At 46.2% G+C, this 13,014-nt stretch overlaps 1 protein-coding gene across 1 annotated transcript in view; it reads left to right on the top strand.

The window, feature by feature from the left end:
• The window catches only part of vwa8 (von Willebrand factor A domain containing 8), a 458,807-nt gene that overhangs the window by 326,268 nt on the left and 119,525 nt on the right, over window positions 1-13,014 (top strand). The window contains exons 31-35 of the mRNA XM_086006090.1: window positions 1,647-1,763; window positions 3,831-3,895; window positions 5,434-5,559; window positions 7,987-8,096; window positions 12,078-12,232. Of these exons, the coding sequence (XP_085862216.1) occupies window positions 1,647-1,763; window positions 3,831-3,895; window positions 5,434-5,559; window positions 7,987-8,096; window positions 12,078-12,232 (573 nt within the window). The remainder of the gene's footprint in view (window positions 1-1,646; window positions 1,764-3,830; window positions 3,896-5,433; window positions 5,560-7,986; window positions 8,097-12,077; window positions 12,233-13,014) is intronic.

The following is a 13,014-nucleotide window of genomic DNA, read 5'->3' as shown; positions in this document are numbered from 1 at the left end:
GGGTTCCTGAGATAGGATGGCTCCTTTGCTCTATCAGCAGGGTCATCAGTTTTTATCTTCCGCCGCCGTGCTTCTTCAGCCTGCAATGAGAAGACCGGGATGAGTGACCGACGGTTTCCGGAGACCTATCAGCTGGGGCACTGTGCTTCTTAGACTGGGCTGTAAGAACAGACAGTATGCAAGGGTTCTGAGGGAGTCCTAAACAGGCCTACCCACCAACAGTGGAGGCTTTCAGGCAAGGGGTGTGTGAAGATAAGAAATTGCTGCACGCGAGTATGCAGCGGATGATGGTGAAAGTGTATCTGTGTGATACAGGCATGGCATTGCAGGCCACTACACACAAATAAGTAGAGGGTTTATGTCCCTGAGCAAACATCTTCAACTTTCTTCCTCATTTGGGAGGTTGTCTTCTTGAACTTCAGAGACAGCAGTCCCCTGCTCCACCACCTCTTTCCATGCAGCCATCATTGCTGAGGAGGTTGCCCCTCACACCCCTTGCCTGGACCTCCTTCAATGCTTCCAGTGCTCCTCTCTCTCTAAAGCGAGCTGTCCTGCTTGCACCTTGGGAACCATCCGCACTTGTGCTGATTTTCCGCCACTTGCTCCCAAAGCCGCTGTCCAAACTTAACCTTTTCCTGCCCCACAGGAAGTTGCTGCACCTGCACTGGTCCCTGGGGAGGGTATGGTGGATTGCTGAAATAGGCAACCTTCTTTGCATCTATTCAAGGAGTAGCAACTCCTCTTGCCCATAGCCTCGCATTTCCTGCCACCACATTTGCCTTGTCAGCCACTTTTCTTGGCCCACACAACCCTTGGAAAGGCCGCCAAGACCCACATGTGGCCAATTACCTGTAAGTAGCTGTATCCTTCTAAACCCTGGGTCCAGCCCTTTAAGAGCTACAACTGGGCTTGATATTCCATTGCCCCCTTTGGTCAGCTCCTGTTAGGGGCCCAATCCTAGTCAGGAATAGCTCTGCACACCTAACTAAGGCTCCTCCTGAGATCCGAAGGGGTGGGCTGTTCCTATCTAAGGTGGGTGCAAACCTGGCGGCTGAGCACTGGGACCAGTTAATCTACCCTTCTATTTAAAGGATGAAAAACAGATGTGGTGAGTGGTTTTAAGGCTGGAGTTGACAGCATTGAGTATTTCAAGTGGTTCGGAGGCAAATATATACCAGAATTGAGAGGTTCTACCTATCAGGAAAGACTGAACAGGCTGGGGCTCTTTTCTCTAGAAAAGAGAAGGCTGAGGGGTGCCCTGAGCGAGGGCTTTAAGATTATGAAAGGGTTCAATAGGGTAGATGTAGAGGAGGTGTTTCCAATTGTGGGAGAGACCAAAACTAGGGATCAGAAATCTATCACTAATAAATCCAATGGGGAATTCAGGAGAAACCTCTTTATCCAGAGAGTGGTGAGAATGTGGAACTCGCTCCCACAGGGAGTGGTTGAGGCAAATAGCCTTTAAGAGGAAGCCAGATAAGTGCATGAGGGAGAAACAAATAGAAGGGTATGTTGATAGGATGAGATGAAGAGGGGTGGGAGGAGGCTCGTGTAGAGCAGAAACACCGACATGGACCAGTTGGGCCGATAGGCCTGATCTATGCTGTAAATTCTATGTAATATATGGTTTTGTTTTTCTTTCACAGAGTAACGTGATCTTGCTGTTGAACTTGACCAATGGTGCGGTCAGTCGTATCGTCTTCTCTGGAAAAGAACCAGAACCTCCCACAAAGTCGCACTGGTGGGCGAATAAAGAGGACCAGGTCAGCAACTCAGTTCGTGCACCCTGACAGATATTAATAATTTTGCATTTGTCTGTAGTTTTTCAAATGATATGATCTATGGTTTAAAGAAAACCTGAAGTCACTAATTTCCAAACTGCATTATGTAATGAAAGCACTTCACCCACGATATTTTAATGTGAGTAAATGCAGCAATGCGCTCTCCTCGATGGGAGTGTGACTCGAAGAATTGGTGCTATAATGTTAAGGAATCTATCTGCAGCCCATGCTGCAAGCTGGCAGTACAGCATCACTGTATTTACTATGTAAAGAGTAATGGTTGGGAGTGTGTTGAAGAGCTGGAACTCGTGAGCAGTGTAGACAACAAACAACAACTTGTATTTATATAGCGCCTTTAGCGTCATAAAACGTCCCAAGGTGCTTCACAGGAGCGTTAACAGACAAAATGTGACACCGAGCCACAGAAGGAGATATTCGGACAGGTTACCAAAAGCAAGGTCAAAGAGGTAGGTTTTAAGGAACCTCTTAAAGGAGGACAGAGAGGTGGAGGGGTTTAGGGAGGGAATTCCAGGGCTTGGGGCCTAGGCAGCTGAAGGCACGGCCGCCAATGGTGAGGCAGAGGAAATCGGGGATGCGCAAGAGGCCAAAAAGGCAGAGGTTGAGCAGTTTACAGGTTGATCAAAGCTCTGAGAGCTTGTTACATTGTACAAACTCCAAAATGTTATTTCTATTATCATTTAAAGAACTATCTACTTACTCTCATTCCCCTCTGCCCTTTCTCCAGACTTTGAAATGTTTTCTTTCTTGAATAATAAGCCACTTCCCTTTTAAAAGAAGTTTCTGTTTCTGATTGGGCACTCCACGTCTTAATAACCCTCTGCATAAAAATATTTTTCCTAATCTCTCCCTGACATGAATCTTGTCATCATTCATGTGGAAATGACTTATGAAATGATACTGGGCCGCCTGCTGGTGGCGCTGTCCAGGGAGAGTATAAATACTCATGGGATGTCCCTACCATCATGGTTGGCAGCTCCTGGCCCCGTGCTGCTCCGAAGATTCGTCCGATCCTCTAAGAGTGATCCCCTTGTCGACGAAGTGGAGCAGACGGATGTCAATCCCACGTACGCGCACGTGCGGTACCCTGATGGCCGGGAATCCACAGTGTCACTTCGGGATCTGGCTCCCTGCCCAACCGGTCCCACGGACCTAATCGATAGTGGGATCCGTATTAATGACGCCGATACCCTGTGCTCCTCTGAGGATGATGCCCTACCCGGGACGTCAAGGGATCTGCCAGCTATTCCGCCGGATCAACCCGGGGAACAGAGCGCTCCCCGCGGGATGGTCACCCGAAGCCAGGACGCCGGTCAGTCACCGACTACTGAAGCCAGCTCTGCGCCTGTGGAGGGCCCGCACCCGGAGCCACGATCTCCCCAGTCCCCCTCAGGTTGATCAAGGCGACACGGACTCTGCCAGCCCGCTGGTACGAACCAAGCGACCCAGGGACCAAAACACGGTCCGAGGAGACGTGCCTTCCGGCCTCCAACGGAGATCCAAATGACTGCGTCTGTTCTTAGTCCGATTAATTCGGTAGAAGGAAGCTGCCGGACTTCCAATCTTTCAGGCGGGAAGAATGACATGAATCTTGGCATTCATGTGGAAATGACTTATGAAACAATACTGGGCGGCCTGTTGGTGGCGCTGTCCAGGGAGAGTATAAATACTCGGGCACGGGCCCAGCTTGCTCAGGACATTCTTTAACAGGAACTAGTGAAGGACACAACTAGATCTCCATGTTGAAAAACAGTTGATTAAAGCCTTGTTTAATACTTAGACCAAGTGCCTAGTAGTTTTCTTACGTCACTCCCTTTGTTCTTTTGGTGGTCATCTTAAATTTACAGCCTCTAATTACCAACTCACCGACCAGCAGAAATAGCGTTTCCCCAATTTCCCTCTTCAAAACCTTTCAGGGTTGTAATACAGTTGTATAGGCTGGAAGAAGAGAGTTTTGCTCAGAAATAATATTTTAGTAGATGTAACATTTTTAAGCAAGGCATTAACATAATTTGTTATTTTCATTTGTAGGATGGTTACAAAATGTGCAGAGAATTCTCGCACAAAAATTGGCTTGTGTTCTACAAGGCGCAGGGGTAAGAACCTCTTTTTGCTTCGATAAGATTGATTCTTTCTTTAAAAAATGTATTACCACGTGTGTTTCCGAGCTTGCGTTGGTGGTGGGGAGCGTTGCTTGCTAGCCATGTATATCAGGCGCCCTTGTGCCGAGCCTCCACCCATAACTACCATTGAGTCTGGGCTGGTTGAGTAATTTGCACTGTCTCGTGTGTCCCTGAGCAGTACAGACTAGGACAGGGTCCGGATTCACGCCCTGCTCTGTTGCCAAATAACTAATCTCAGCTAGGGTGGCAACGCTGGGGCTCAGTTGTCCATGCGGGGGTGGGGGGAGGGGAATCATCAAGGTTTGCGATGTCCCTTGCAGTCGAATAACATATGAAGACAGAGGAAGAAAGAAGAAGAACTTACCTTTCTATTAGCGCCTTTCACGACCTTAGGACATCCCAAAGCGCTTTACAGCCAATGAAGTGTAAACACTGTTGTAATGTGGCAGCCAATTGCGCACAGCAAGCTCCCACAAACAGCAGTGTGATAAAGACCAGATAATCTCTTTTAGTGATGTTGGTTGAAGCTTGAATATTGGCCACGACACCAGGGAGAACTCCCCTGCTCTTTTTTACACTCACCTGAGAGGGCAGACGGGGCCTCGGTTTAACGTCTCATCCACAAGACAGCAGCTCTGACACTGCAGCACTCCCTCAGTACTGCACTGGTGTCAACCTAGATTTTGTGCTCAAGTCTCTGGAGTGGGACTTGAACCCACAACCTTCTGACCCAAGTGGCAGAGCAACCACTGAGCCTCAGTTGACACTGACTGACCACTTAGACAAGGTACCAGAGGGCTGCCAGTGTCCATGGGTAGGTACTCCAGCATGGGTCGGGGCCTTCAGGACACAAGGGGAGAAAATTGAGGGGGAAAAGGCGAGAAAGACTGGGTACAGTGGAACAATCACACCTAAACTAGCCCCAGCATCTTTAAACTTGCAGCAGCTTCTGTTGCCTAAACTAACAGAACTGATACTTAAAAGGGCTAAATCACAGAATTTGCCGTGTATGTATTAAAGATCTTACTTCTGCACACACTTCCTATCAAGTTTTCCCAATATCAATTCCAATGGCCACATTTAATAGTGACAACTGCCTGTGTAAACCTGCACAGTGCCTACCGGTGGCAGAAGGGTGTAATTTCACCATGACAAGCTGACTTAGGCCATTTCCATCATAAATGGGAATATAAAAATAGGGACAGTGTGCATGACTTCAAAATGGGAGTAGAATTGTGCCCGTGCACCCTGGTTCATCTATCCCCCCAGCCTTTAATCCTGCTTCACCCTGGAGACCACACTTCCTCTTGACTCTCCTCGTGTGGCATTGCAGGAGATGGATGAGACCACTGAGAACTGCAGTGTACACGTAGTACATGTAATGGACTCAACTGTGGCTTCAGAAATCTACAGGGCATTTTCACGGCTGTTTTGAGATTGAGACAGTCTGGTCGCAGTCGTTGAAAGCACATGGGAGCACATGTTCAGTGACGGGCGGGTGTGTTTTACAGGAATTCCCTGAACGTGTTGGATGTTCTGGAGGGTCGAGCCCATTCCATATCCCTGCCAATCAACGTTAAATCTGTTCATTTGGTGGCTGAAGACAGATGGCTGCTGGTGGAGAGTAAAACTAACAAGTGAGTACAGCACATTTCTTTTACTTTAGGCTGTACGTTCCTGTAACTTGTAGATCAGGTGCAGCATTTAGTGGACACTGTCAATATGTTATTAGTGCTGACTGCTGCTTCATTACCTTGCGTATTGGTACTTCTAAAGAGAAACGGTTGTGCTTTCATCACGATTGGACGTCCCAAACGATTTACAGCAAATGTAATATTTTGAAGTGTCGTCACTGTTGTAATTTTAGGGAGATGTTCCAGCCAGTTTTGCGCACAGCAACATCCCAGCAACAACAACAAGATAAATGACCAGATAATGTTTTTTTAGTGATGTTGGTTGAGGGATAAATATTGCCCAGGACACCATGGAGAACTCCCGGGGAATCTTTTACAACCACCTGAGAGGCCTCAGTTTAACGTTTCATCTGAAGGAAGGTTTTCCAGCATTCTTTGATCATTTCATGCCTATGTGTATGCAAAAAGCTGTTAATCTAGAGCTAGCACACATAGGAAAAACTTTATTGTAAGAGGAAAATGTGGCAGGGCAGAGACAGGCCTCAATAATTAAAGTAGTTTTAAACACAGTTTAATATTTTAATATTTTGCAGTACTTAGATGGAAAATAAATTACTCAGGAAGACCTCCCCAGTCATATCACCTGGTTATGCAGTGCTTCCTGCTATTCAATAATTTGCTCTGTACGTATCAACACTTCAATTTTGTTTCTCCCATCGCTCTCATCAGTTCTAGTTCATCCTTAATCAAATGTCACGTTTCCTGAGGAGCTCAAATAGCTATTTGTTCAAGATGATTCACTGAAATTTACATTTGGAAAGCTACCAATCACCAAGGAAAAGGAACCAATTCAAATGCTGAACCTTGAACCAATTGCATCACTCGATTTATTTCTTCCAAATGATTGCAGCACCATTTTAACTTTGGAGCTCGCTGAATATAAAAATGACATTTAAAGCATTAGAAATTCTATAATTCAAACTAAAACCAATAAGCTTGTTCATACTGTTGCCTTGTATTTTATTTGTTCTCGATTGTGGACGCATTTATTGTCTATCCCTGGTTTGCCCTGAAAAGGTGGTGGTGGGCCGCCTTCTTGAACCAGTGCAGTCTATGGGTGACGGTGCTCCCACAATGGTGTTAGATAGGGAATTCCAGGATACTGACCCAGTCACGATGAAAGAACAGTGATGTATGTCTGTATGGTATTCCAAATTTAAAAATTGTGTTTCTTTCCAGAGGCCTGCGTGTGTCTTGGGGGTTCCTGGCAACTCAGGTCCTCTGTTCCCCTGGGATCTTGTTGCCCATTTGTTTCCCCTACAGTGAGGGCCAATCACCCATGTGTAGCTTGGGGTTCTGATCTGTTCACGTGACCTTTTACAGTTGTTAGATCCGTGTGTTAATGGAGACACGGAATGCAGGAGTTGATTTAACAAGTGTTTATTGAACAAAGTCTGGAGGTGAACTAACTACACAAGACGCTATACAGGCTTATATATCCGAGTGGTTACTACTGGTACTACAGTATACAGGGGCTTCAAAAACATAGTTCCTCTTAAAGGTACATACACTACAACAGTGTCTTGCATTTTTTTGTTGTTGTTCTTTCACCATTTTCATTTAAATTTTTTATGTTTATTTCTTGTGTCTTCCCACCCCCAGTTTGAAATCTAGCCAAAGTGCATAACCTTGGGCACTCATGTACAGTTCTGTTGTTTAAAGAAGTTTGTTATTCTTTTTAACCTTTGCTCCCTCAATTCATTGCTGTCAAAGAAAGACTTGGCTCCATGTTAATTTTTTCACCTGTGTTTCAAACGTGGCCTTGGTACCTTGCGTGTTTGTGCTCTCCTGCTGCAGGGAAGCCCACCAGACAGATATGTCCACCAAGTCAAACCTTCCCCAAGGCTCCTTCCTAACCCTAAATCTGCTTCCTTCTCTGGTTTCTCTCCTATCTCTCCTCTTGCCCATTAAAGAGGGGTTTGGGCAGAGACGTGACAAGACTGACTGTGCCCAATGGGGTCCAGCTAGATCTGTTGATGGATGGCAAAACCAGTTTTGCCCCAGATACACTTAAGTCTGTGCTCCTGGGATTTAGGGGAGTGAAGATGGGGACCATACCAGGGGGAACAACTGGGATAGGGGAGAGTAAGTGTTTTAGTGAAAAATCATAAATCTGTGTCGTTGACAATAATTCTAATTGGGATCGACATTTCTGTGCTTTGAATTCATTAAAATGCATTCCAAATATAAGAATAAATTTAAGAAGGCTCCCATCCCTGTGAAGATCCTTTTTATCACCGATAAACTAGGAGTGCCGTGGGGTTGGTGCACTGGCTCCACGCCCGATTCTCCAATCTAATCACCCTCTAATCTATCAGATCATTTTTTCCCCCAATTATTAACAAACAAGTTGTTTTTATCATCTTTCAGGAAGTTCCTCCTGACGAAGCCAATGCACGTTGAATCTGACTTGTCTGGAGTTTGTCAGCTGCATGTAATAAATGAGGAGCCGGTCAGCACAGGATTCGGGATCACAGCAGGTATGAGATTCACTCAGAAGTGAAAACAGATGCATACACTTTCTGTTTGTAACCTCAAGGAACTGTCCTGAAGCAAATGAATCGGAATTCCTCAGTCACTAATGGGACTAGACAGACTAGATGCAGGAAGGATGTTCCCGATGGTCGGGGAGTCCAAACCAGGGGTCACAGTCTAAAGATAAGAGGTAAGCCATTTAGGACAGAGATGAGGAGGAATTTCTTCACCCAGAGAGTGGTGAACCTGTGGAATTCTCTACCACAGAAGGCAGTAGAGGCCAATTAAATATATTCAAGACGGAGTTAGATATATTTCTTAAGGCTATAGGGATCAAGGGATATGGGGAGAAAGCAGGGACCGGGTACTGAATTTGGATGATCAGCCATGATCTCATTGAATGGCGGAGCAGGCTCGAGGGGCCGAATGGCCTACTCCTGCTCCTATCTTCTATGTGTCTATGTCACATAGCTGCCTGCTGCACGGACCAATTATTGGGTAACAGTCAAAGGGCTGGTGATTCTGACATCCAGATATTCAAGGGTCTTCAACCTCTCAGCGTTATAGAGAATCACTTGCACAAGGTAGGTTGCACCGGACCCTCATTTCAAAGTGGCTTCTCTGCACGAATCATTACCAGCACTGATCGCTCAGTCATTTTATGATTGGCAAACAGCAGCCTTAGATCAAATGCACGTGGATACTTTGAAATGGTGTCTTTGCTTTGCTGAGTGTCTCCTTCACTGAGTGGTTGGGCGGAGGGGGTGGGAGAGGGCACAGGACTTGATCCCGACTGAAGCCAGGGAACCAGAGCGGAAGAAGGAGAATTGCAGAGGATGTGTCACACTTCAAGCCTTGTTGCAAGTACCTCAGTGCTATCCCTGGACACCACACGTGTGCTTAATGCCTTAGGGTCCAACTCCATGCAACAAGCAAGCATTGCCATTGGCACAAAGAATCAAGGGCAAAACACTAAAGCTATTATCAGGAATCTGTTCCACGCTGACTCACAGGGTAAGGGAAGGGGATTGAGGATCGTCTGCAACTTGCACAGCCCCTTCAGCCCTCTCCCTCAGTCTTTAATGCCAGCTTAAGTTGAACAAGTTCCAGCATCACAGGAGCACTTGCTGGTGTGTCAGCAGGCCAGAATATCAGGTCTGTCTTCCTCTAGGACAATCTGAACCAATATCTCATCAAGGAATATCTTAACTCTGCTTCAGCATGGGTCACCATCATTACCATGGTAATCACCATGATACTGACTACAACAAGGCTTGAGGTATTACCGTTCCTTTGCAGTTCCCTCCTTCCACTCTGATCCCCTGGCTTCAGTCGATATCAAGTCCTATGCCCTCTTCCTCCCCCCGCCCCCCCTAAATCTTTGTGAAGGAGACACTCTTTTCAGAGGGTCTGATGCAACCTACCTTGTGCAAGTGATTCGCGATAATGACAGGTTGAAGACCCTTGAATGTCAGGATGTCAGAATCACCAGCCCTACGGTTGTTTCCCAATAATCGGTCCATGCAGCCGGAAGCTATGCGACACAGTCAGTGACAGAGGAACTCTGATTCGTTTCTTTCAGAGCAGCAGGAGGAGAAGCTCATGCACGCCACCACTCCTTCTGATGGCCAGGATACCCGTATTGCTTTTGAATTGGGCCTTGGCTGCTTCAAGCGTTAGGGTGGCCAAACCTCCGGGATTGCGCTGGACTCTCCAGGAATTGCAGATTAATCTCCAGGACACTGCTGGGAACAACCCGGGAGAAAAATCACAGGGGCATTAAAATGAATCTTTCAGCACTTCTGTTTATTAGTTCTAACAATGTTGGGAAAGGAAAGGTTGTGTGACTGACATTCAAAAATCATCCCATCGGGTAATGAAGAGTCTGTTCGCTTTCTAATTGGTGAGGGAAGGCGGGAAGGTGGGATGTTGGGCGACCAATTTTGTGGGAGGGGGGTGGGGGGGCGGGCGAGGCTTGCAGTAGGAGGGACCAGGTCACGCGATGAATCCTCCAGGAATACATCCAGCCAGAGTTAGCAACCCTAGGCTGCATACTGGACCCAGTGAACCTCTCTCACCTCTTGTAGAATACTTCAATAATAAAAACAGAAAATGCTGGAGATACTCAGCAGCTCCTGACGAAGGGTCATCGACCTGAAACGTGAACTCGGTTTCTCTTTCCACGGATGCTGCCTGAGCTGCTGAGTACTCCCAGCATTTTCTGTTTTTATTTCCAATTTCCAGCATCCGCAGTATTCTGCTTTTGTAGAATACTTCAACATCGGTTTGGGAAAAAGTTGTACAGTGTAGCTGGGCTGTGGCCAGGGATGATGAATTTTACTGAGTATCTGTTTACTTCACCAGTCACTGATTAAAACCCCCAGAAGAGGGACATGGAACCAAGATGGGTAACTGGAGTTAAGATATGGATCAGCCATGCTCTGATTGAATGGTGGAACAGGTTCGAGGGGCTGAATGCCCTTCTCCTGTTCCAATGTTCCTACGTCAGGCGCTTATAATTCACCAATGACAAAGTGGAATGTGCAGTGATGGTGTTCATACCTATTGTGTTATTAGTCACATCTCTTATCTCACAGTCTTCACAGCAAATGCCTGCTGGATTATTAGACTCCACGGAGCTGTGGGTTGTTTTGGAGTAGGGGTTGATGTCTTGAAGTGAATTTGAGTCATCCAAGATACTGATCTTTGCAAAAGGTGGAAACAAATTGGTTGAAGTCTCTCTGAAACAGCATGGACCTGAAATGGCCAGTAAGAGTTGAGAATGAGCTGTGAGAAGATGTAAACCCATCATGATGTTAGGCCTACAAAGCCCAATTGCCTTTGATAAGAAATAAAAACAGAACCTGCTGGAAACACTGAGCAGGTCGGGCAGCATCTGTGGAGAGAAACAGAGTTAACGCTTCAGGTCAATGACCTTTCATCAGAACTGGAAGATGTTGGCGACGAACAGTACACAGCCAGGGAAAGGGTGGAGCGGCAGGGAAAGAACAAAGGGGGAAGGTCTGTGATCAGGTGGAAGGCAGGAAAAAAAGAAAGACTTGCATTTCTACAGCTCCTTTCACGACCTCAGGACATCCCAAAGTGCTTTACAGCCGGTGAAGTGTGGTCACTGTTGTAATGTAGGAAAACCAGCAGCCAATTTGTGCACAGCAAGCTCCCACAAACAGCAATGTGATAATGACCAGATAATCTGTTTTAGGTGTTGAACAGAGGGATAAATATTGGCCAGGACACCGAGGAGAACTCCCCTGCTCTTCTTCGAATAGTGCCATGGCATCTTTTACGTCCACCTGAGAGAGCAGATGGGGTTTAATATCTCATCTGAAAGTCGGCACCTCCAACAGTGCAGCACTCCCTCAGTACTGCACTGCAGTGACAGCCTAGATTTTTGTGCTCAAGTCTCTGAAGTGGTTAAATTACAAAAGGGATGATGGTGCAAGGCTGTTAATGGGACAAACATGGCAACAAAAGATGAGGTGTAAATGGTTACAGAATGTCCAAGACTTGCTTAAAAGCTGTTCATCGCCAGCACCTTGCAGTTTACCTTTGAAATGCAGTGACTGTTACTGTGGAGACAAACGTTGTGGCAGTTTGCATGCAGCAAGATCTCACCAAACGCAAATGAGATCATCTGCTTTGATGGTGTTGGTTAATGGCAAAATGTTGGCCAGGACACAGGGAGAGTACCCAGCTCTTCTCCAGTCGTCCCTTGGAATCTTTTACATCCAACTGAGCAGGCAAAAGAGGCCTTGGATTAATTTCTCCTCCAAAAGATGACGCGTCTAGCAATGGAACACTCCCTCACGACTAGACCAAAGTGTCAGCCTAGTCTATCCTGGGGTTTGAACTCACGGCCTGACTCAAGGAGCTACTAACTGAGGGAAACTAACACTTGTTCTATTTATTGATTCCACACCAATTGTTCATGAAACACTACTGATAGCTTTTCCCTCCATTGATTTTAGCCCTGGAGCTCGTAAGCCCCAATACGGTGTCAAGGGAAGAGTTGCCCTCAGAAAATCTGAGCGCAGCCCTGGGCCAGAAGATTGTGTCTCCAAATCGGATCCTGTCTGATGAAAACAGCTATGCAACTATTGTTGTTGGGTTTCCAGATCTAATGGTAAGGCACAGTTCGAAAGAACCGGTTACAGTTCAGTAAGAAGTGTTGCGGTTTTCAGTTGTCTGTATAAATTAATACCTGACGAGAGAATGGGGTTACTTTTCAATCTGCTGTCTTTTAAACTGGTGGTGTGGATTGGTCACTTGTTTTAGAAAAGGTCCGTTTTTCATTTCCACTTTACTTGACTTCAGTGGAGAGGAATATCAGTTATTTCGATAACAGGTGGCCTATTAGCTAGGTTGAAAATCTATCCCAGTATCTCTTTTTAAGTGATTAGGAGTTTGTCTCCTGTTCACTGAATAGTGCAGTAATGCAACAATTTCAGACCATAACCTCAGCCCCTATCGTATATATATATTTTTTATCCACACTTTTTGTCTGTCTTTTTTTCTTCTCCCCCACAGGGCAGCTGTCTTTCACTCTGCCAGCACAATTCACACTTCATCTCGAGCCATCCTTTGTTTCTTAACCTGTCCCATTACCATCTCCTCTCGCCTTGAATATCTCTGAATCTCTTCCGCCTTCTATCCTATCACAGACCGTCCCTTTTGTTCTTTCCTCCCCTCTCCGCTTTCCCAGCCTCTTCACTTGCTTAAAAATCTGTTCCATTTCCTGCTTTTTTCCAGTTCTGGCGAAAGGTCATCGACCTGAAACGTTAACTCTGTTTCTCTCTCCACGGATGCTGCCGGACCTGCTGAGTTTCTCCAGCATTCTCTGTTTTTAGTGCAGTAATGCTGTTTGTGCAGAGACTACACATTTACCCTGTATTTTATTGTTCACTC

The sequence above is a fragment of the Somniosus microcephalus genome, chromosome 14, assembly GCF_052327205.1.
Source record: "Somniosus microcephalus isolate GS21.2 chromosome 14, FLI_Smic_1.0, whole genome shotgun sequence".
Classification (NCBI taxonomy): Eukaryota; Metazoa; Chordata; class Chondrichthyes; order Squaliformes; family Somniosidae; genus Somniosus; species Somniosus microcephalus.
Note: the sequence above shows the minus strand (reverse complement) of the source record. Positions and strands in the feature narration are given on the sequence as shown.